Source organism: Papilio xuthus, unplaced genomic scaffold (assembly GCF_000836235.2).
Source record: "Papilio xuthus unplaced genomic scaffold, Pxut_1.1 DF825928.1, whole genome shotgun sequence".
Classification (NCBI taxonomy): Eukaryota; Metazoa; Arthropoda; class Insecta; order Lepidoptera; family Papilionidae; genus Papilio; species Papilio xuthus.
The window spans coordinates 666,267-690,610 of record NW_013532721.1 but is presented as its reverse complement, the minus strand read 5'-3'; the positions used below and the strand labels follow the sequence as shown (position 1 = coordinate 690,610).

Genomic DNA, 24,344 nt, shown 5'->3' with positions numbered 1-24,344 from the left:
TACCGTATTAGCTCATAAATACCTACCTACATACATGTTTCAAACTAGTTATCTTGATGTAGATACTTTATTTCCGTCTCATAATATCGGTCGAACGATCTTGATCTTGCGGCTGACCTGACCCATCGATGTCTGCGCTTTATTAATAAAACATGAGATGTCGCACAAAGTTCTCTATCCATGAATTGCAAATCTTGCCTTTAGAATCATTGATGGAGAATACGCATAAAAATTTTGTAATTAAGAAAATCATGCTGCATTACTTAACATCTTAATCATTGTCGAAAAAAAAATGTTCGTTACAAAATTCAGACCAAGGTTAATTTTATGCATCATCGGCCATATCTTCAGGTTAATTAGTTTTTTTTACAAAATTCAAAAATTGTGAAGTCTTGAAATGTTATTTTTATATGGCGTTAGGTGATATTTGCAGAGGAGTCGATTTGATTATACATAAATCAATCTCTCCCTCTTACTAACATGGTAACGCATATTCTTATCACCCCTAACCTATCCTTAGTCAACTAAGTGGTAAGTTTATCATTTATGCAGTATCGTATTAACGTATTATTTGTGTTCCAGCTGCGAGTGCCGCTGCGTCAGGTGTTGAGGCCGCGCGACCTCAATGTGACGATCAGCAAGAGACACCTGACGGTGGCCGTGAAGGGTCAGCCGCCCATCATCGATGGAGACCTTGACTCAGACGTCAAGGTGGAGGAGTCAACGTGGGTGCTGCAAGATGGACGGAATCTACTCGTCAACCTGGAGAAGGTATCATCAGGCTCTTGTACTACTGTTGTTCTTGAAGGTCCATTGCCGCAGAATTAAAAAAAAAATTAAAACATATCGCCATCACTGCTTTCTCGGTTTTTTGGCAATGGAATACCCACAGTATGAAATATTATACATATGTTTTACTTGCGTTATGTATTTTCTTGTATTCAAGGTTTCAAGTTTTCGGAGCAAAACAGCAAACCATTTGATTGTCTACTAGCAATCATATGTTGACCGAAAGTTTAGTAAACTAAATTATTTTTTTCATCTTAACAAAGGATAACCAAGGCGTCTCAATGCAAAGAACGCTTTAATTTTTAATAATTTTGTTTATGATAATAAACATCGCTATGTAGTAACATTATATCTGAGAATTTTAATTAAACTTGTTTTCAATAATCTATAGGTTTATTATTGAATTAAAAATGATATGATAGAGTTTTAAATTGCATGTTTTTCAGTTTTATTTTTTGACCTTACATATTTAGAAAGAAATTAACAAATTATTTTTATTAATTCTAGGTTAACAAAATGAACTGGTGGGGCCGTCTTGTAACAACGGACCCGGAAATATCTACGCGAAAAATTAACCCAGGTAAGTACAGCTATGATCAGTTTACACTATTCCAGTCCAGCTGTCAATTCCAGCGCTCGACTACATCTGTAAATTGATATGATTATACTGGAATACTCTGTGTGGGGTTTAGTAAGGGTTACATACTTCTAATTGATATACACAGCTGGATTCGATCGCCGTACTGGATAAGTGTTACTTGGAGATTTCAGTGAAAACAGAGTAACAAGGAAGCCTAAATTATTATTTCCTTGCTTTCTTTTTAAAGTACCTTTAGAATATAAAAAATGAAGTTTTACTTGATTATTTATTTGCTGCAGAACCATCAAAGCTATCGGATCTCGATGGTGAGACTCGTGGATTGGTCGAGAAGATGATGTACGACCAGAGACAGAAGGAAATGGGTCTGCCCACCAGTGATGAACAGAAGAAACAAGATGTACTTAAGAAGTAAGTAAAGAAACGTAGTAGGGTTCCATTGTTTAACATCTGAACACAATGATAACTTATATGTCCTAAGATATTATATGTTTCGTATTATTAAATGAGACGTGACGTCTTTTTCTAAAATAAAACCTTAAATTTTAAAGCAAGAAATCTATTGATGCTAACCTTGAGAGGTGTGTTATTTTGGTAGTTTTTGCTTTATTTAAGACTCATACCTATTTAAAATATTATTAATAAGTAATATTTTCATGTTAATTTTAAAGTTTGAATACTATCTTTGTGACTGTCAATCATTATTTAGTTAATGCAGGAAAAAAATAATTTAAATAATAGATGACTTCAGTTTGGATTCCTTGTACAATTTTTTGCTTTAAATATATAAATAATATACAAGCTGTCGTCCGCGACTCCGTCCGCGCGGAATTAAAAACCTTAATAGTAGCCTATGTGTTCAGACTATGTTCTACAATACCAAATTTCAGCGTGATCCATGCAACCGTTCTGGAAATACCTTCAAACAAACATCCATCTAAACTTTCGCATTTATAATATTAGTAATATTAACACATTTGTTTCAGATTCATGGAGCAACATCCTGAAATGGATTTCTCTAAATGTAAATTCAACTAATTATGCGTATTGCATATGACGGACAACATTCTCATTCCAATGGTTGTCGTGGGAAGACAAGGATTACTTTACTTACACTTAATTTTAAATGTGGCATATATTGTAGGAGTACTGCATTTTATGTATGCTTCTATCAGCACTATTATGTACCTGCCTTGAGGGCGTGTGTGCCTGTATAAAATAAATGTTAATTTAAAAATATTGTGCGTTTTATTCATTATCCTTAAACTATATGGAAGTTGCTCTTTTATTAGAAATTAGAAGAAATATAGGTTAAATGATAACGAAATATTGTATAAAATATCATTTATTTAAAATATAAAATATCAGTCACCAGCGCAAGTCTGGTCTATGGCATTGGTCAGGTTACATCAGGGATCTGATCCAGGCGTTGAAGGAGGTGACCCTGGCGAAACCGGCGGGCATGTTCTGCTGGCAGCCGCGGCTCGAGCCGAACGATGTCACACCGATCTGCAATACAACATCTCAAATAGTACCATCCAAACTTTATAGCTGCTTGCAATTTTGCACTAAGACACGTTTTTAGATATCAGCACGACGTAGTTAACAGCAGTATGCCAAGCAACAGTGCAAACCAACCTGTGACAACATGACCACAGCTAACTACGTCGTTTAGTGACCAAAAATCGATCTGGATTCTAATATTGCTTATTCTACACAATAGTAACGGGCTAAGGTAAAAGTAAGTGGTAAACTAACGAGAGTGTTGCCGATGGCGAGCGGACCGCCGGAGTCCCCGCTGCATGTGCTGATGCGGTTGGCGCCGCTGATGCACAAGGTTGAAGCGATAACGGTAGTTGTGCCGTATGTCAGCCTGCACACGTTGTTGGTGATGACCTGGACGCGAGCGTGAGACAGGAACTGGTTGGTGCTGATGCTACCACCTGGAAAGTGAATATATCTCATCATATATTATTCTCACTTTTGCATTTCATTCTCCTTGTATGTAAGTAATTGTCTGTTTCATAAGATAGTCTTTTTTCATTAAATTATAATATTATGGAAGACGATTTAAATTTTCATTTTAGACAAAAGGAATACGCAAAGACTAGGCCCATGTATAAATTATGCAGAAATGTTTGTTCATTACCGTCCGCGGTCAAGCCGAATCCAGCTGCGTCAGCCCAGGAGCCCGCGAAGTCGTTGGTGCCAGACGCGAGGTTAATGTTGCGGATGGTGTCTGCAAAAACATTTGTTTCAGGATATATACATGTATATCTATCGCTACAGAGAGTCCAGTTAAGTGCTCTTAACACAAGATACTAATTTATAAGAAATTTAAAGCAACAATTCAGATTTATAGGTGCACTGCATTGTAATTTTATTTAAAACATGTTATGTTTTTTTACATAGAATTACCAAAAAAAAACAAATTATCAATTAAAAAAGGAAAACCAGGTTTATCACATAATATTTAGCCATACTCACTGGTGTAGGCTACGGAATTGATGGTGATAACAGCAATGTCGTTGTTATAGTTGTTCATGTTGTAGCTGCCATGCATCTGTACACGGTCGGTGGTGATGCGGGTGCCACCGGAGAAGAGGGTTACAGAGCCGAGTACTACGACGAAGAGTCGCGCCTGTGCGGTGCGGTCGCGCCAGCAGTGCGCCGCGGTCACCAGCCGAGTGTTGGAAATCAACGAGGAGCCGCATACTGAGGTGCGGCCGTCAGTTAGCGTGATCACCAGCCCTCCCTAACGTGTACAAATACTAAATCAAAACATTTCGGTACCAAAAAGATTAAAAAAAATTTGACTTTTTGGTAAGGTTTCGGGTTACAATAAGGACGTTGATTCATTTCACCTTAATCCCAATTTTGCGTTCATTTTAGATTTGTTTTTTACAACTCGTACCAAAAATAATTACCGTACCATATACGGGTAGGCGCCAAGAGCAGCCGCGGATCCGCCGACTATTCTGGAGCCGTCAAAGTCGGCAGCTAGCTCCGCCTGCTTGATGGCTTCAGCTTTCGGGATGCCCACGTTAAGGTGGTAGTCGAGTTCGATGGGCTCCTCGGCCACGGCCAACGCCGCCAGGCAGGACAGGACGACTACGAACAACTTCATTGTGGGATTGGCTTTGGAACCTAATGCTCACACAAGATCATCCTCAGCTTTTATACTGACTCTAAACTGATTTTAACTCTAAACACGGATTATTATAATTTATTATGATAGTGTCAAATCTTGGATAAGCGATTGTTGGGTTTTCCGACAATTATAATTTCCATATTGGTCACATAATGATCGGTTGATAAAGATAATTTTAATATTTAGGAAGTCTGAAGTTATCTGAAGTATATGGCGAGTAAACGATTAATTATTGGTACTATTTTGTTTTTGCACCATCTTCGACGATGCTCTCATGACTGCGGATAGGATAGCGCAGTTTTTTTATTACCTGATTTATAAGACCTTTTTTTTTTTCGTGCATGTGTAATTTTGTTTTTGAGTATATATGGATTTGTATAGTTGTAAATTTCATGATGACCGCCTGAAATCTTCATTTTTTTAATGGAACCTGGAGAGGCAATATCAGTAACAAAATTTAGTTCAAATAGAATATGGTGTTAATAGTGGAAGAGATGGATTTGGAAAGCTGGCCCTGCCTTGAGAGATGCGAGCTAAGCAGAGAGGGAGAATATGATTCATTCAACACTGTGGTTGAGTAGATAGAGTAGGTTTTTTGTTCAAACATATAGTGTACTTTGTTACCGGAAGTGATAAGATTAATAACACATAAAAAAGATAATATTCTTAATCCAATTTGAATGTGTTAAAAAATGGATTGTAATGGTTTCCTTTTATTCTGTCGATAAGATTGTACTCTGAGTAGTACCAGCGCTCGGCTCGACCGGTGAAATACCGCTACACACCACTACACACTAAACCACAAAAGCTAAGCGTAAAATGAATTGTAAGTTTAGTTTGATGAGTATGGTACTGGAGTTCCGATGCCAATGCGCCCCTTTCCTCTTACCTACAAGAATGATATTAGAAAGTGCGAGGTTGATTGGGAAGAAAATGGGTAGAAAAAAGTAATCTCTGTCTTGTCTATCACGAATAAAGATACGTTAACCAAGGGGCTAAGATCATCGTTATATGGCTCACGCATCCCTATCATAATTGAATTTTAAGAAAAGGTAAAGATGACGATTTTTCTTAAAATGTATATAGAGCTTATCAATATATAAAACGGAGTTTATTTTAATATTTCTGGGCGATTTCTTTATAGATTTGAAGGAGAACAGACTCTTCAATAAAGTAACCTTAAGTTTTAATGGCAACATTGATAGTAACGTCAACCATCAAAATAAACACGTAAACGTAATATTTCGTTCTTTTGCAGTTTATATGCGGAATAAGATTGAGAAAAATGGTTAGAACTGTATATTCACCAGAATATTGCCTGCAGTATTTAGAACAATATGCATCTCAAGAAATTTTTGTGACAGGATTAATTTTGGGTCAGGTATGTGTGAGCACACTTTTGGTCTGAATCAAATGAAATTTATATTAATATTGATTGTTTCCATATGAATAGATTACAGATGCCCGAGAGAATGTTATACATATAGCACGAACGCCAGAAGAGAAAGGCGGTGAAGCGATTTCAAACGATGGTAGCTTTGCGTCAGAGAAACAGGATCCTGTTAAAAATTTACTGGGAGTTTCTGAAGCTTGGGTTGCTGATCATGCTAAACATGTTACAAGAATGTTACCGGGTGGCATGTTTGTTCTGGGTAACTATTAAAACCATAATAATTTTTATTTTGAAAATGGGTCATTGTAACAAAATTGACACATTTATACATGAATAGAGGCAAAGTTATGCTAGCTAAAAATATAAAAAGGTCAATTCAAATTTCTAACTGTTTAAAGATATAACTTATTTAACATTACAAAGTAAATACTACAAGCATAAATTAACAAAAGTTTCTGAACTTTACATGTTGCACATGTGTTAACTATTTGCTATAGTGTAATTATAATTTCCTTATCATTAACAAATAAAATTGAGTTTAAAATGCACTTGTAGTGTGTATTTGAAAGGTCAGGAATTTAAATTACTGAAAATTGATTAAACTTAGTTTTGTTGTATTTAATAGTAATAATTAAAATAACAACGGTAATTACAGAAATTCAATCTATTCTTAAAGTTCAATTGTGAATTAAATTAATTTTATGCAAATATTTGCCCTTTAGCAAATCTCAATTGCTTCCTTTAAACCTAATAAAAATATGCCTTTTATCTTGGAATTTCAGGTATTTTTATTACAAGTGATGAAGATGTTTTTGAAGATCCCAACTATTTTAGCAAAGTGAAAACTATATTGAACTACACATATAAAGTACTGAATACAAATCATTTAATGTTTGCCAACTGTCCACATTCCAATGAGAGGTTAATTTTGCATATGTCAACAAACACAAAAGTGTTGACATGTAAAAGTATTGAAGTAGGACCCAGTAAGAATGTTGCCATTAAACCTGTTGAGTGGAAATTCTTATCCAAACCTCAGCAGTGGCAGCGATTGGATTGTTATTATGAGTTTGATGAAGTTTACCCTGTAATTGTAAAGAAAAGTGGCATATCGGTTAAACAACAATTTCAGGTAGGCAAAAAAAAAAAACAAAATCATTTCAAAACTCAAATCAACCTATATAGCTAAAAGTTAACATATTTTATTAAAAGATGGGTAATAATGTGTCATACTTCTTCGACAAGTAATTTAATTTAATTAATGCATTAACATTTCAGCAAATACTGGAGTCATCTCATAAAACTATTGAGTCAAGTGTAATGTTCCTTGATGGAGAGCTGAAAGATCCCTCAGAGCAACTAGAACAACTGATAAAAAAGAAAAAGACAAAGAACAGCTCAAAAACAGCACAAGAAGTTCCCAAATCAATGCATGTGTCATTATTTGTGCCTTTTGTAAGTACGGGTAACTTTTGATAGCTTAAATTGTGACCTTGCTTTTTATTTGTATAATCACAAAATGACTTGAGTTGTGTCATCAGCTCGTACCCATCCCCAATGAGGGACTAAAGCCTACTCTTAGGATTTATTAAAGCAAACTCAGTGCTTATTGGTTACATCACAATATTTACCTTCAAAAGTGTTGACTTTAGTTACATATTGCATATTATTTCGTCATCATTTACACTTTTTGTACTAAAAAGCATAATGTTGAAAAATAGTTTTATAACTTTTTAGGAGAATGCTTTACCCGAGACTGTAGAGTATTTGGAATGCGATGGCAGTATACATTTTAGTGGTATTGTTGCATCCAGTGTGTTCATGTACCCTAAAGCATCAGTTGGTGAGGCCATAGCGGCTGTAAAGCAAGATATCATACGGTCACTAGCATCACGCTTTACAATGCATTGTGATGCATTAATTGATGATAATTTATTACCCGAAGGTTTGTAACTGTTTTTAGTGTTTTTTTTGTTTAATTTTCATGCAGGGTGGCTTTAAACTAAACCTACATAATCAACTTAGTAAGAACGAGTAATAATTTTATGTGGTTTTTTTTAAACTTAGCTAATCAGTAAAACTTAATAATATTTAATTTACTTTTTGAACATAAAATTTCCTGACTTTAAATAATCAAAGCTATTTTACTATAATCTATTTCAGAGAAAGTGTGTTTCAACGAGCCACCCAGACGTGTGCTAGTACCAGTTGGGTCATTGTACCTCTGTGACTACTTGTTCCCTGGGGAAGCTCCTGCTGAAGCCCTGCTATCGGTGCGGGAACTTCTCGACTTGCAGATCACGGAGGCAGATGTTATCTGTGATATTGAGACTCCTGCCGGTATGTTTTTTATATATTAGAACAGCATTCATTGTTAGTTAACCATCTATAATTTTCCTGTTAAAGTGAAGCATTTATTTACCATTCTTTTAGAGTCCCACAAAATTATGTGGTCTGGTGATAGTGATAATGTTATATTGCTTAGTTTGACGAAATATATTTAATAGTTATAGAAAATGACACATAAAACAATATGGCTTCCTTAAATATACTTTTTCCACTGGGCCAAATAAGTCGGTGGCTCTGTACATATAAGCTTGCTATTTGATGTGAATGAAACAATTTTCATTTATTAATAATTTATAAAAATGCATGAAATATTTTTGGCCATCCAAATATTTTTTTTAATGATTTTACATTAAAAATTATAAGATGTGTGTCCTGTTTATTTTATTATCATATTGTTTCAGATACGTCAGAGTTTGATGCACTTGATAGAGACACCAGCAGTGAGGAGTTGTTAGCTACCCCGCAAGAAGCCAGCCAGTTTATGTACATAACGGGCATTGCTTTTGCGTTCTTAGTCTTGTTTGTGTCAATTTTTATCCACTACTATGACAGTATTTCAGAATTTATGCGTAAATTATTAACGATATCGTGAAATAATGCCATCAATGTTTACTCTCTACAGATTATAATGCTATAACACAATAAATGTTTTTTTTTCAATTTTATATTTTAAAGTGACATATAACTTGTTTTGTACAGATATGTGATGAGTAAAAAATAAATATATAATTTCAAATTATACGTGTTTTTAATCACTTGTGGTTATCTTATATAGTTCTATTTATGTCTTTGCTGTGATTAATGCTATTTCCACTCTTGATAATGCTGACATCTATAGTGAGCAAAATCTCTCAAAACAATTGATTTTACAGCGCCATCTATGAACCAAATTCTACACTATAATTGTCGCCAATAGATGGCAGAGTGGTAACTTCAGTAATTTTAAAAGCACACTTTTACCATTATTCCTGTCGCAAGGAGTTTATGAAATATGCACAAGAGTAAAAGAGAGGTTCGATAAACGCTCGCGCATTGTTAGTATTCCTTTAAAATTAGTTGTATTTTTTTATTTGTACATTATGCCGGGAACTGTTCATGTTCACAATTGACATTCATTCACATGTCATGCAATTCACGATTGTAATTTGTAATCGTATACGCGGGTAACAATAATACAGTTCTATTTATCAAGTGTTATTAGAAACATGTGTATTTAGACGTGATTTTATAGTGTTTTGGTAAAGTTGAACAATTGAATAGAAATGTGAACAAAAGTGCAAGAATGTAAACGAGTTTCAAATAAAATGTATGAATCTCAATTTATTCAATAAACCGGTTTAAGAATAAATATATGCGCGATATCAAAGTGAAGACGGTATTTGTTTATCATGGCGTTTTCATTGAATAAACTTAAAAATATTTTAAATTCCAATCGAGAGAATCAGTTATCGGGAAGTGGAAGCTTAGATCCGGAAATAGGGTTCAAATTAGCATTGCATCCTGTTAGTAAAAATTTGTATGTGACGGTTATTGGCGCTCGGCACCTTCCTTCCTTGTTTGGATTAAGTAGAGCTCATGGATACCTTGTTAAAGTAAGTTTTTTATGAACATAATTATGTACTATTTTATGTTGTATCATAAAAAGTGTTTTGTAAACCTTTTAATACACTTATTTTGAGTCGAAACTAATTTCGCCATAAGTTTTAATTTTCCCCGTCATGTTGATAATGTCTATAGATAAGCACTGCATATTTGGAGGTAGATACTTACTGCAGAAATTTTGATTAAGTGTGTTTTATAAATTAAAAGCGAAACGAAATTCGTGTAATTTCATTTTATTTTTTATAACTACAATTTCGAAACTTACCTGCAAGGGTAACAAGCAAAATACACAAAAACATATTGTGTTACAACTAATATGTTTTTGTACAAAACGAGCTGCATTTCTCCATATAACGATATTTGTCGTACATTATTAATTACATCTTACAAAACATCTTTTAAGGAATCCACGACATTAATTTCTTCCACCCATCTCTTCCGTTTATAAATTGCACTATATATTATGTGTTTACATTTATGACCATGACTTTAATAATTTCTCTTCCTAAGAAAAAGAAATCTTGATATGGAAATTATTATTACCTTAAATATCATGTAAATCGAACAGTTATTGTTACATATGTGGTTATATCCTTAGAAAATAGATATATATTGGGTGATTCTTGACGAACTGGTCAAAAGCTTTGTGGAGGTAGAGGACCTCATTAGCTTTCATAGTAAATAAAACATATTACATAATCGATTTAATATATCAATTATTTATAACATCTCGAATGACGATAGCCTTGAAGGTTAGCTGAACTAATTATTATTAGGGTTGTCTACCATAAAAAAATGTACACTCGAATAGTGGCAGTGAAAAGAAGCGTCAACCATTTACAAGAAAATGCTTGATATTTGTCAAATGAAAAAAAAACATCGAAGCCAAATAACTATGTAAAATAGAAACTTGAAGTGTTAACAAACCTAAATAACTCAGCGCCCATCGTTAATAGTTAATTATTCTTTTGCTTTTTTTACTGATGAACCTTTTATTTACTTTAGTCTTTCGCATAATTAAAAATCAACGATGCAATTTTACACGGATGCGTTGCGTTAGTATGTACCTGTAATATTTTTGAGATCCAAGTACCAAGTCGTCTCGATTCAAATTATCAACAGTTAAGATTTTAAACTCGTGTAATTCCACAATGCCGGTCAAACTCAATTAACGTGGTGCTAAATTATAAACACGGCTCCGAAGTCTGAAACTCGACCGATGACGTCATAAATTTACTTTTATAGCGCTGCCACAGCTTTACAGTATTTATGTTTTTTCTTTGCAGTAAATAAATGAGATACAATGCCGAGCTTTAATACGGAGATACTTATAAATTGGTCTAGAAGATGTTTTGGTTTTAGTCCAGATAAGTCTGTTATAAAAAAAATCTGCCCAAAACCTTGAAAGTCTCCCGAAATTATTTTATTGTACTACATTAAAATCTACATGCAGAAAACTGATGACTTCATCACAATTATATTCGTTCTGAATTTTTAATTAATACATGATTCAAGGTCGTCTGGTCAAACGCATATGCAATTGCGTATGTCTATGGGCAACGGTCACTTCGCTATTTTTTGCGATTTCAGGTGGCCGCTCGCTCGTTTGCCACCTTATGATATAAAAAAGGCGCCCACCGTGAAATAAAATCCATTTCTGAATTTGTTGTGATAAATAAAACAAAGCGACCAATTTTTGTTATAGCGACCCTCTGTATGGTTATTATCTTTGTAATTTCCATATTTATCAGTATTTACATATTGAACGACAGTAATTTATGTATAAAGGAAGCTCAGCGATACAATAGGAAAATTGACAATAAAATCTTTCTGAATATTCTTCAAAAATAACAGATAAATAAATTGTTGATATTAACTGTCACCCTCATGCGACGAACTCGTAGAACGAAAGACAAAATCATAAAAATTATATTTGTTTCCAGTTTTTTTTGTGAAACACGGCACTTTAAGGTCGACTACACTAATACAAGTTACCTTTTATGTTCGCTATATTTTCATATGTCCCATTTGGAAAAGATACGAACTTTTATAGAATTGCTAAATAGCATTGACTACTGCTAGTTGGATACAAGTAACCGTGAGTTTCTAAGATCGAAATCCCCTTTTAAAATATATTGATATCTCTGTTTTGTCAAAGATAATGACAGGGATGACATTATGTTTTATACAGAGATTTTCGTCTCAGAAATCAACGGTAAGTCAGAAACCGCGTTTCTAAATGTAATTCAGAAAAGGATGATCGGGCATTGGTTTCTTGAGAGTGTTTTTCTATGTATAAGTATAACTATTGCACCTCAAAGTAATGCAATAAGTAGGTATAGTGTATTTACATATAGAGACTTTTTTGTTTTTGTAGACTAACATTTTATAGAGCTATCACTTACAAGTTTAGTGTTGACTGATTAGTTGATGTAATTAATTATATGTACATTGACGTGGCATATTCAACCGTGGCAAAATATTAGTAGGATGTATTCATAAAATTACGTTTGGTCTGTTACATCCTTGATCTTTGTTATAAACGATAGTATTTGTTACCCCATGCTGATGGATTTTATGAGTATAATAAAGAAAGTTATAATTGACCTTTTATGTTATTTAATAAGTTGTATTAAATCATAAGGATGTGTTTGATTTATTAAATTATATACGTTGTTTTCAAAATATTGGTTGTGGTAAAATCTTGCTAATAAACGAGCAAACTTTGGTAAGCAATAAATTATGAGCACGTGCTACACGAAGGTCGTAATTTTCCGTTACTTATAAATCTAAATTTGCTCAAGAAACCATAGTCAAGTTCAATAAACGTCTAGCTTTATTAACAACAGTGCTGTTGCTATATACTTAAAATATAAGATAAGATAAACAATTATTTTCTGTTTGTTTACATTCAAAATCTTACTAATATTATAAATGCGAATGTTTAGTTGGATGGATGTCTGTTTGAAGGTATCTCTAGAACGGCTGAACGGATCTGTACGAAATTTGGCATACATAGAGAACATAGTTTGGAAGAAAACATAGTCTACCAATTAAGTTTTTTTTTAAATTCTGCCAGAACGGAGGCGCGGGTGATAGCTAGTACTTCATAAACAGCAAGCTTCAATCTTCATCCCATAATCTAGATATTTAGCATGGAAAAACGCTGTTTTTAACTAAAATATCTTAGCAAATGGTTTGTTGCGTTAGATTTCTAAATGCGAAGTTCAAGAGTAATGGACCTGTCAGATAAACTCTGAGTGTAATCTTGTGACTTACGTAAAGCCTAATACGTAAAAATTGAAATATTCTTTAAATATTTAATATTAATAAAAATATCTTACTGTTCTCAAATACTTATGTTTCTTAATAAAACTATATCAATTTCCATAGTTCGTAGTTACGTAGTTTAGCACTTTTGGTGTTTTTTTTTAATTTAAATAACACTATATAGTATAAATCTTTTTAATTTTATGAGAGTGCAAAATGCATAGCCATTGATAAGGGACGCCGTATGTTTGTTCTAAGTTATGTGAGATAATGCACGTCGTGTCTTCTGTTAAGTTTAATTGCTGTTTGACGTCATGTCGCAATTTACATTTTAAAATGAACACATACTAAACTGTGCTGGTGTATTACTAATTGCTTGTATATAAAGTACTTATGCCCACAGGTTGATAAATGGGTATCTCTATACAGTATATCTCACACATAATCTTATTGATTTGATTAAAATCTACATCTCAAGGCTTTGATATCTTAGTTAAATACCCTCTTTCTTATGACACGATAATAGCTCTTTGTAATCTTATAAATAAAATTCTCGTGTCACAATTTCCGACTCCTCCGAAACGGCTTGACCGATTCTCATGAAATTTTGTGAGCATATTGAATAGGTCTGAGAATCGGCGAACATCTATTTTCAATCCCGCGCGGACGGAGTGGCGGGCGACAGCTAGTACTAGTCTAAAAATGACCAAAATCTCTGTTTAAGACATATCATTCCTGTCATTATCTTTGACAAAACAGAGATAACAATAAGTGTTAAACGAGGATTTTGGTCTCAGAATCATACGCTAATTTACGCTTTATACGATTTCACCAGCTTTCACTTCCAAAGTGGCTACTAATAAGGTATTGTATATTACCACATACATTTAAAGATATGTTGACACGTCTATAATGTAGCCTAGGCACTTTTACTCTATGCTTTATACAACACATTTGTTCTTGCGAATAAATAAAAAATCAACTAGTTTACGCTTTATAATAGTTTATTTTTTATCATTCACATTTTAATAACGTAATAAAGGTACAAAAGGTACAAAAAACCGATGAAAATAATAACGCTGGCATGTCGTGTATGAGTCATTGTTCATGTGATACTTTATAATTTTGTTCCCACTATTGTTCCACGAATAAAGGAGCTACTTATAAAATATAGTTAGGTGTTACTCGGCTAGTTGTATGTACCGTGGGTTTCTGAGACCAAAAGCTCTATAAAACATATTCTCATCTATAATATAAGTAAGATAGAATTAGTTGAATGGTTATAGACCCGGAAGATATTATTTTTATAGCATATCGGTGAAATCTGATCTATGTATTCATGTCTGACCGCGACACAGAATATGAGTAGTCTATTGATACTGTTATTACATTCAACTTCGTCTTAACAAAGGTGTACTTTAAATATTTTTTTAATAAAGCTTTATAAAAATGTTAACAATAAGTTTTATATATAGTAAGATAAAGGAAAGTTAGTCGCAAGGAAAAAGTAAAATAATGTTATGAAAATGATATGGACAGTATTATTTTTGATACCATACGTAAAATATTTAATAACTTTCATATATGCGGACTCTGTGATAAAATAAATTAATTACGGAATACTTTCACAGTTATTCTTAGCATAAATAATGTTCAACAATGACAATATTGAGGATAATATATCTACATTTTTTTTAAGATTAGAAGCTGATTATCTCATCCTCTTATCACACTACCGTGTTCTTTATCTACACATTTTGATTATTTTAAGAACTTCTATCTTATCATTAGCAAATGCATATTATGTGTAAATACTTTTGGAAATACTGCACAAGACAAGGTTAAAAATTTTAGACGAACATTTAACATGAACTACGATAGAAACCACTTAATGCGACATCTTGCAATCTTACAAACAATGCAAAATATAGCTATCGCCCGCAACTCCATCCGCGCAGGAGGATAAATTAAAACTAATGATCAGAAAGATTATTTAAAATGTAATTATTACATAATTGTGTACTCAGAGACGAAATAATTCTGTGTTTAGTACATGTTATCTTTATAGTCTATAACATGTGCTAAATGGTAGGCTTTAAACGCTTTACCAACATTACTCACCACTTGTAACAACTGATAAGCCCATGGAAATAGTTCTGCCAATTAAAGTCTCTTTAGCGCTATCAAGTGTAGGCGGCTACAATGTTATCGGGTAAGTCTTCGACGTCAGCTAATTAAAGCGTAGGTAGGTCATCAATAAACTCTATAAAATTATCGTAGTCTTTCTTAAAGCCGACATTTCTTCTATTTCGTAACGTACAAGAACTTAATATACAGTGTTTTACTGAATACAAATATTCTTGATGTTTTATTGACTACAATATCATTATCTCCCTGATCTCACTTACGTAGGGTTAGCGCACCAGACTTTCGTCTTTCAAATCAATTTCTCTGCCGTCATATCTGTCGTCACCCCCTTAATCGTATCACCTTCACGCAATCCATCTCTCTCTTCCAATCTCTGCCGGTGTACCCTTCCACTCTCATACTTAACGTTCTCCTTGCCACATGCGATTATGTTTTATCGCCTACAGTATTTTTTGTATTATTTTGTTACAGGTGAAAGTGTTCCCAGGCGAGAGTAAATATGAAACATCGTTACAAGAAAGCTCTTGGCCGGTTTGGAACGAAGATTTCAAATTTCAATTGAAACAGCCGCCATCAAAGAAACCGAATGAAAAAGTCGACCTTCAGACACAACTCGCCGGTCATTTTTTGTCGTTAACTATATACGCTATTTTAGAGGCACCGAAACCAGAATCCGAAAAAAGAAGAAGCGCAAAAACTTTAGACACCAAAAAAACTAATAAACTAACTGACGAAGAAGAAACTAAACCTAAGACTGGCTTTCTAGAAAAGACCTTTAGTAGTTTTAAGTCGACGAAAGCAGAGACAGCTCAGAAGTTAATATTGGAGAAACGTAGGACCGTTGGAGCGGCAACGTGGAACTTTGATTCCAAATTGTTCCAGAATGATCTCAAGAATGGATTGATAGGCACGCCTGACGTCTGGAGACCAATCAATGCTATTGCAAGTGGACTTGTTGCTTCTGACTCAAGGGTAATTTTTTTTATTATTTTTTTACTATAAAGAGAGGAAGAGTATAGAAAGGAGACATGGAGCTTAAAATTTCAGTGTTTCATTGCCAGCAATTTTGGTTTTACAGATGCCTAGCTTTTGTCCGCGACTCCGTCTGCGCGGATATAAAAGAAAAACCTAATTCGTAGTCTAATTGTTCTTCCAGACTATGTATGGCAAATTTCATCGAGATCCATTTAGCCGTTCTGAAGATACCTTTAAACAAACATCCAACCCTCCATCCATGCATTTAAACATTCGCATTTATAATATTAGTAAGATCTACTGTTTGTTCGCAGTGATTATAGGCATTTAAAAATTCAGTTGCACAACTATTTTTTATCGCGAGACTTTACGAACTAAGATTCTCGAAATCGGAAGTTAATTCGTTACGATCGTTAACCAACGTTTAATAAGACGTTGTAATTACAGCGTTTTATGTCTGTATCGAATAAGAAATATAATGTGGTTAATTTTGCTTTTTTCTTTTGAAATCCGTTTTATGTAATTGGATATCCTTTATCCCTTCGTGGAAAACCTTTTTTGACCGTTTATCTGCTAACCGATAATTCAATTTAGCTGATCTTTCGCTTCAGAGGATACGAATGGCCAATGCGGTTTTTCGTAACAATTTTATGATAATATTTTTGTAGGTGGAATAGTTTAACACATTTATAGCTTAAAAATAAAGATTAAATTGATGTAATAGATATAATATTGACAAGTTGAGCTAATAAAGTTTATAATCGAGAGGAAAAAAATCCCCAAAACGATAACTTTTGGTATTGTATTTTGAAACAGAACTTCGTTGGTCCAATCTTTATAATAATATAAATGCGAATGTTCAAATGGATTGATGAATGTTTGTTGGAAGGTATAATACTTGACATAGATGTAGAACATAGTGTGGAAGAGTACGTAGGCTACTAAAAAGTTATTTTTTATTATTTTGCGCAGGAGTCGATAGTTAGTTAAATTTATCAAATCTAAAAGTTTATTTATAACTTAAAAACAATTGTTTTCACTTAAATACCATAGATTTATAGATTTCGAATTAGCCAGTTGTGAGGATCACCGATTGTGGAGATCGGTGATCCTCCTGGAGACCTGAGACTTGTTGTACATATGATTCATATCAAAACACGTTAAGTTTTTAATTCTATTAATGATTCCGACAATAGAATAGTTTTGACCTCGACCGCTCCCGGTTAGTATGTAGCCTATTATTAAGATGACGCAACTTTACCTTGACTCGCCTTCTAAATATTTGTATTGAAAATTTTATTTATTATGTAAATCTAATATTTTGGTCCTAGACGATGAGTCAAAATACGTATGAAAAATAAATAAGACGAGTCGTAAATTATACCGACAGACAAAATTAAAAATCTTCCATGTTTATTTTATACTTAAGTAACAGAAAGGAAAATCAAATCTTATTGTGTTACTTAATCTAGGTGTATGTCGTTGTGTCTGGAGTAAAATCACTGGATCACTAACAATTCGTATTACTTTGCTATAACTTTTTAAAAAGATAATCTTCATATCTGCAGATAGGTAATGAATCATTTGGCAAAGTAAATATTGATACGATATATCGGAAGTATTGTCATTCTTTAGACCCGTAATGAAATACATTAAGTAAACTATCTCTCGAATTGTTTAACTTACTGGCTCAGTGATAGTAACCCTTAATTATTCAACTGTTAAACTAAGCTTTTAAAAATATAACATTTGGTATAGTATATTCATAATCGACCACAGAAATTATAAGTTTTTTTTGTATTGTAGTCAAGCCAACTATAATGGAGTGGCTGCTCAAAATCAGAGCTTTATCGCAAGTTGCAAACATAAAACGCCACATTTCATATTAAAGAAGCTGGGGTGCCTTTATGTTTATGATTGATTTCCAGAGGGAGAACAAGAAGGGTCAGTTGGAAGTGACCCTATTGTATGCGGGGAGCGAGGACGGCCTCAATGACACTGTGCAGCTTACAGTGAACCGCCTGCGCTGCAGTGTGCAGACTATGCAGGAACAAGAGCAGTATAAAGGTGAGGATACATTACTCATGTAACAAGATATCTCTTAATATAAAGGTGCCAGAAGACTATAAAGGTCGTCAGCTCGTTACATCGACACCATGAGGCTTAATGTATCGTTCCATTGATTTAGTTTAGTTAACTACTAGCTGTCGTCCGCGACTCCGTTCGCGCGGAGTAAAAAAATAAATAAATTAGTAGCCTATGTGTTCTTCCAGACTATGTTCTACATCTATGCCAAATTTCATCGAGATCCATTCTGCCGTTCTGGAAATTATAATATTTATAATATTAGTAAGATGTAGCTACACAGACTCATCGTGGATTTTAGATCGCACATATTTTTGAATTCTTTCTCAGACATGTGTAGCTTTTTTCACTCTGTTTACCTCAAGACAAGTAATTGTTTACGTGATAATTTTAAAACTAAAAATAGAATCGGATATTACTTCCAACATACAAACGAAACGATCCTTAGAACTTGCGAACAAATTATAATAGCTTTAAATTTAATCTCGGTATATTTAGACATGCAACCTTTTTAATCTGGGAATGTTAATATCCTTGAGTGCTTTGATGTCGACGCTATCAGACTCATTTGATAATAATTAATGTAGCTATTAAAAGTAAAGCCACGTTTCCTTCCGAGTCCCCTATTAGCATAGTTAATGCTTCTTACTTTATACTGAAATTTATATAGACCAAAGTTCTAGACGTTGTAGAAACGTATGAAATTAATCCACACAACTTACTACAGAAAGTTAATAACGTTGATGAATATTGTTTATTGGTATAGTAATTAACGATCTAATGATTAATGAATCAATTGAACTAAATTTAAATATGTATTTCTAAATTAATTCACTGACTGTAACCGTGTATTGATGTCAAACTCTTTATATGTATGTAAGTTCAATATTGTTTATAGTTTGTTTGTTTTTTTTTCTCTAGCACTTTCTTTATTTACGCGAATGTTGTGTTTGCCTGTAATTGAAATATGTCATAGCTTACTCTTTATCATGTAACCTATGTACTAAGTAAAATTGTATGTAACATATTTTGTTGGCATTCCTAAATGTATGGAGCGTCGGTGGCTCAGTGGTCAAGCACTTGACTTGCAATCTGCAGGTCCTGGGTTCGAATCCCGCCATGTACCAATGTGTTTTAGGATTTCCGATTTACATATGTACATTTATCCGACTTTCTTACGGTGAAGGAAAACATCGTGATGCAACCTGCACATATCTTAGAAGTAATTCAAAGATATGTGTGATGTCAACCAACCCGCACTGGGCCAGCGTCGTTGACTATGGCCTAATTACCCTTAACTTAGAGTAGGCTCCGAGCCCCTCGGTGGGGACGTATAGTGAGCTGATGATGATGATAGGTATTATGGGCTTGTTAATAATAAGTAATAACACAACGGTCTTAAAAGTGTATTTCAAAATTTTCTTGATCATAACGATAATAAAAACAAAAACCTTTGGTTGTCAACTTCGAATATGAATGATTATTTCATCGTCTGAAATCGTCTGTAGGATTACCTTAATTCACAAAGATAGGTCCGAATTATCTGCTAATACAAGTAGTTTTACGTTTTAGGTTACTTATTAGCTCATTTTTCAGTTATTATAATAAAGTAGCTGTCGCCCGTGACTCCGTCCGCGTGGATATATAAAAAAACTTAATTAGTGTAGTCCATCCATCCACATCACATCCATCTAAACATTCGCATTTATAATATTAGTAAGTTAAATAAAGAGCATTTCTTCAAGGTATAAATTAACAAAAATGAATAAATACTATCCTATGTCCGTCTCCGTGCTCTAAGCTAATTCCTTACCAATTTTCAGCCATATCAGTAAAGCCGTTCTTGAGTTATAAATAGTGTAACTAACACGACTTTCTTTTATATATAGATAAGTGAATTAAAAATATAATTTGTATTACCGCAATCATTTATCGATTTATATAAATAAAGTATTTTTTTATAGTCGTCTGTCTGGAAGTTTATTTGTACGGATGTATGTACAATTGATTCCCTGTTGGCTTTTTATGTTTTGCTATTGTTTGTTTTTAATAAATAAATACATTGTGATAGAATATCCAAGGAGGTAAATGATAATGAGATTCGAGACGCATTTGTAATGTTGATTGTAATTTTATTGTCTTCTTGTTCATGTTAACGCTTTTGTATTTAGATTTTATTTGTTTGTTTTTTTATATTAAAAATTTCATTTATAATTGGTTGGTAATTATGGGTATAGAAATAATAAACCTTATCGTGGTCTTCCACTGTTGAATATCAGTGTAAACGCATACTGTATGGAAAATAGGTTTTTGCATGAATTTCGTTATTTTACGTACGGTTATGTTGTACGATTTTTGACTATTGTGCAAACATTTTACAAACCCTTTCTACTACATATTTGTGAGTCAATGAACTATACTTATTTCGTCTCGCAGTTTCGAAGTTTATTACAATATGCTTATTACGACGGTCTAAAAAAATGCAAACATATTTCTCGAATTATTCTTTTAAAGTTAAAATTTTCAAAGCTAGAGCGAGAGTTAGAGTTTAGTTTGCGTGTCAATACCAACCCAAATAACTAAATAATTAATCTGTGATTCGGAACGTGATATTGTAAGTTTACATAATGATAAATCATACATATTCCCGTGACAGAGCGACGTTAATCAGAACAATGTAAACTAAATTGTTATATTATTTGTGATGTATCAGATAATATCTGTGAATAATGTATTTAGATTTAACAGTGGTAGAGCCCGCTTTAACATCTTCGCACGTATTGGCCCGGCTCGCCCGGTGAAATATATACCCGGTGTAACCACGACCACACAGAAGACAGGCGTCAAGTGGAAGCAATTCCGCGTTTCGTCTGATGAGTGTGCGTCCCGGAGGCCTAATTTAGTCCACTTTCACTTCCCACTCTTTTTCTTATAAGGAAGGGATGGGAAGTGGAAGTGGACTTTCCGGATGAGTGGATGCATGGGAAGAGAAAATATTTTCTTTCTTTGCATCCTCTCCTCCGTCGATCAAAAGGTAGGCAACGCATATGCAATTGCGTATGTCTATGGGCAACGGTCACTTCGCTATTTCAGCGATTTCAGGTGGCCGCACGCTCGTTTGCCACCTTATAATATAAAAAAAAACTGCCATTATAACGGAATAGCTGGGAATGAAAATCCGTCATCTCTATTTATCTCTCGATTCCAGGCAAAAGATTTCTTATTTCGTTCTATACATTCTTGCGATATTTTCACTAATTTATTGAGTGTTATGTTTATCAAACGCATGTAATATAAGAGTCAATTACCCAATTACTTGGCCATGGCGTTCGGTTAACATCAGTATGATAATTGACCAGGGGACGTTCAGACGCGGGCGACATTGCGCAACGCTTATTAACTAGGAGAGAGCTCGCGGGTCCCCTCTGCCCTGAATCATAAATACCAAGCTAACTGTCCGCCGCCGTGCGCGCCACCTGTCGACTACATAAATGGAATAGAGTTTTCAATTGAATATATGTTTAGGTCATATATTCATTGTAATACTAGGAATTATGTTTTGGAGATGCACGGTATAAAATTCTCTAAAGTATTATAATGAAATTAAAGCATATAGAGTTAGGAAACAATTTGTATTTCAAGTGTAATATTTTCAATCAAGCTTAAGTTAGGGTATGTCCCTTTGGTGGATATTTATATGAGCTGACGACATTCAAAATTATTTTGCACTTGTTTATGAAAAAATAAATAGTGTCATTGTTTTTTTTTAATCAATAATTTTTTATTTATTTATTCGTATACTTTGCGTTACTTATTCTATACGATGTCACTAAGTTATTATGAACTTTCTTTTTCCAGCACCGTTGTATTTGAAAGCGACGATATTGGAAGCGAACAAAGCGGAGTGCTATTGGAAGAGCGATAGATTCATGCCAACCATATCCGCCAGATGGGACCCCAAATCTGCTACAGTGAAATTGACAGTGTTCAAAGCGAATTTGAACAAAGTCAGCATTTACGTAAGTCTCGGATGCAAGACTAAAATGGCGAAAAAGGAAATATTAGGTAAAGCTACGATCGACGAAAAGTCTAGATACGCTGACAGCTGGAAGGAATGTCTGCGGCAACCTGGCATCCCTAAAGCGTTTTGGATTAATTTTGAATAAATTAAAAACTTTTTAAATTGCACCCGCGCAATTTTATAAAACCAAATCCTTACTCAGTATCTTTGTTTAATTGATACAATTAAAAAAAAAAACATAATTAGTAGTCTATGTGTTCTTCTAGACTATGTTCTATATGTATGCCAAATATCATCGAGAGCCGTTCAGCCTTTCTGGAGATATCTTCAAACAAACATCCATCCATCCAAACATTCGCATTTATAATATTAGTAAGATTTGGTGAATGGGGAATGTTAAATCTAACCATTATTAAAAGTGTGAAAAACTGTAAATACTTAAAGCATTAGAGTTAAATGTACTATTTTGGAATCCAGTATATGACACATGTTTCTGTAAGTTTTCTCTATCGAAACATCGTATAAAACATGTTGAGATGGCTTTTATTCTTTTTGAGAGAGACAAAAATAGTTTTGTATGTATAACGGCGGTGTTACGGTTGGCTTTTTCGTATAAACTAATTTTTTCTACATATCTAGTACTTATTTACATAATGACAATATATTTTTTGACTATTACCAATGCTTATATTAAAATGTATGTGATTAATGTTGTGTCTTACGTAATTTTAGAATCTATTTATTCAGCACAAAACTGTATATCCAGTAAAATATATAATGTAAATATTAAATATATGTTATAAGAAACTATATTATGACAAATTTTATATTGTTGCACGGAAATTAAACATTTTGTACTAAAAATGTTTTTATTCTTTTAAATCCTATTTAATTCTAAATAAAATAGTACGTCGAAAGAATATTTTGGTTATCACTACTGCAGTGGAAATAATTCTCCAGTTTTAGCCTTTTTAGAATAGCGAATTAGCCTCGTAATGTTTTTTTAGTGGAAAAAAGGTTTTAAATCACTTGAATATCTATGCCTGGGGCTTTATATTGTCTGGGTTATCGCCGCCTTCCATTGTTATCTTCATGCAATTTAAAGTATGAATAAAAAATTAAACTAATGATATATTTTAATTTATTTAAAATGTATAATAAGTATGGAACAGTGTCAAACTTGTACTGAGAGTGCAACGAGATAGTGTCTTTGTAATAGCCATGTGCCACAGATAACATGACTACACTGCGGGCAACCGACACGATGCTGCAATTTACCCCTTCGTTCATACGAAATGCTCGGTTCATTCATTATTTATGTCATTTAAAACCCAGGTATTTTTGAAACTACAACTGTTATTTTAACAACGACAAACAATGCGATTTGTTATGTGTGAGGTAGTAAATAAACGTAAAGTCTAAACTTTAGGAATTTAGATGTTAAATTGTACATGAAGTTGTACAATTATACTTTAATTTTCTTTGTAATAGAAGCAATAATCATAATATGGTCAATATATGGTACCTGTCTATAACTGGTATCAAATGTTTTTTCGTGAATATTTGCTATTATATTTAAAAAGGCGTTGAAACCGTGCATCTTAAAAAAGATGCTATAATAAAGTCCTTATGAATCAAGTCTTGTCATTCTCATGTTATCCGTGTTTAATTATTATGTCTGTGGAAGTGTTGTTAATACTCTATTAAAGGTGAATGAAATATTCCAATATATCACTAAAATTTATCTAATTAAAACACTTCACTGCCTTCTATGACAATTTTGCGCATTTGTTCTTGAGTAGCTGTTGCTTGCAACTCCGTCTGTGCGGATTTTGTTGAAAGCAGACAACGCATCTGCAAATGGAGGTGCCGGTGGACACCGGTCGCTTCGCGAAAATAGCTGTCATCTTGTTCGTTAGCTACCATTTACTATAAAACTAACAATCCTCCTAATAACATTTTA

At 33.5% G+C, this 24,344-nt stretch overlaps 4 protein-coding genes across 4 annotated transcripts in view; 3 read left to right on the top strand and 1 right to left on the bottom strand.

Annotated features, from left to right (window-relative positions):
• Positions 1 to 2,626, top strand: part of nudC (nuclear distribution C, dynein complex regulator) — a 28,441-nt gene extending 25,815 nt beyond the window's left edge. Inside the window, exons 5-8 of the mRNA XM_013322521.1 lie at positions 583 to 771; positions 1,297 to 1,369; positions 1,669 to 1,798; positions 2,374 to 2,626. Of these exons, the coding sequence (XP_013177975.1) occupies positions 583 to 771; positions 1,297 to 1,369; positions 1,669 to 1,798; positions 2,374 to 2,425 (444 nt within the window). The 3' untranslated portion in view covers positions 2,426 to 2,626. The remainder of the gene's footprint in view (positions 1 to 582; positions 772 to 1,296; positions 1,370 to 1,668; positions 1,799 to 2,373) is intronic.
• A 90-nt stretch (positions 2,627 to 2,716) lies between these two features.
• LOC106125134 (collagenase-like) lies at positions 2,717 to 4,552 on the bottom strand. Its single transcript, XM_013322216.1, has 5 exons — positions 4,320 to 4,552; positions 3,875 to 4,142; positions 3,537 to 3,626; positions 3,146 to 3,330; positions 2,717 to 2,896 (listed from the first exon to the last, which is right to left on the bottom strand). The coding sequence occupies exons 1-5, from the start codon at positions 4,512 to 4,514 to the stop codon at positions 2,792 to 2,794; spliced, it is 843 nt and encodes a 280-aa protein (XP_013177670.1). The 5' UTR covers positions 4,515 to 4,552; the 3' UTR covers positions 2,717 to 2,791.
• Positions 4,553 to 5,723: 1,171 nt separating this feature from the next.
• Positions 5,724 to 8,981, top strand: LOC106125121 (protein odr-4 homolog). The gene is made up of 7 exons (XM_013322201.1): positions 5,724 to 5,919; positions 5,992 to 6,190; positions 6,714 to 7,063; positions 7,210 to 7,386; positions 7,669 to 7,876; positions 8,095 to 8,271; positions 8,682 to 8,981. The coding sequence occupies exons 1-7, from the start codon at positions 5,824 to 5,826 to the stop codon at positions 8,870 to 8,872; spliced, it is 1,398 nt and encodes a 465-aa protein (XP_013177655.1). The 5' UTR covers positions 5,724 to 5,823; the 3' UTR covers positions 8,873 to 8,981.
• Positions 8,982 to 9,359: 378 nt separating this feature from the next.
• LOC106125499 (uncharacterized) lies at positions 9,360 to 22,677 on the top strand. Its single transcript, XM_013322728.1, has 4 exons — positions 9,360 to 9,872; positions 15,772 to 16,272; positions 18,204 to 18,342; positions 22,219 to 22,677. The coding sequence occupies exons 1-4, from the start codon at positions 9,669 to 9,671 to the stop codon at positions 22,524 to 22,526; spliced, it is 1,152 nt and encodes a 383-aa protein (XP_013178182.1). The 5' UTR covers positions 9,360 to 9,668; the 3' UTR covers positions 22,527 to 22,677.
• The last annotated feature ends 1,667 nt before the right edge of the window (positions 22,678 to 24,344 follow it).

Excerpts from the sequence above, each read along its gene's own strand:
- LOC106125134 (XM_013322216.1), bottom strand. The coding sequence starts at position 4,514 with ATGAAGTTGTTCGTAGTCGTCCTGTCCTGCCTGGCGGCGTTGGCCGTG. Across the intron at positions 3,627-3,874 it reads CAATTCCGTAGCCTACACCA|ACACCATCCGCAACATTAAC; the intron begins GTGAGTATGGCT and ends ATGTTTTTGCAG. Across the intron at positions 2,897-3,145 it reads TCGCCATCGGCAACACTCTC|ATCGGTGTGACATCGTTCGG; the intron begins GTTAGTTTACCA and ends GTTGTATTGCAG.
- LOC106125121 (XM_013322201.1), top strand. The coding sequence starts at position 5,824 with ATGGTTAGAACTGTATATTCACCAGAATATTGCCTGCAGTATTTAGAA. Across the intron at positions 6,191-6,713 it reads GGGTGGCATGTTTGTTCTGG|GTATTTTTATTACAAGTGAT; the intron begins GTAACTATTAAA and ends TTGGAATTTCAG. Across the intron at positions 7,064-7,209 it reads CGGTTAAACAACAATTTCAG|CAAATACTGGAGTCATCTCA; the intron begins GTAGGCAAAAAA and ends TTAACATTTCAG.
- LOC106125499 (XM_013322728.1), top strand. The coding sequence starts at position 9,669 with ATGGCGTTTTCATTGAATAAACTTAAAAATATTTTAAATTCCAATCGA. Across the intron at positions 16,273-18,203 it reads TTGTTGCTTCTGACTCAAGG|AGGGAGAACAAGAAGGGTCA; the intron begins GTAATTTTTTTT and ends ATTGATTTCCAG. Across the intron at positions 18,343-22,218 it reads GGAACAAGAGCAGTATAAAG|CACCGTTGTATTTGAAAGCG; the intron begins GTGAGGATACAT and ends TTCTTTTTCCAG.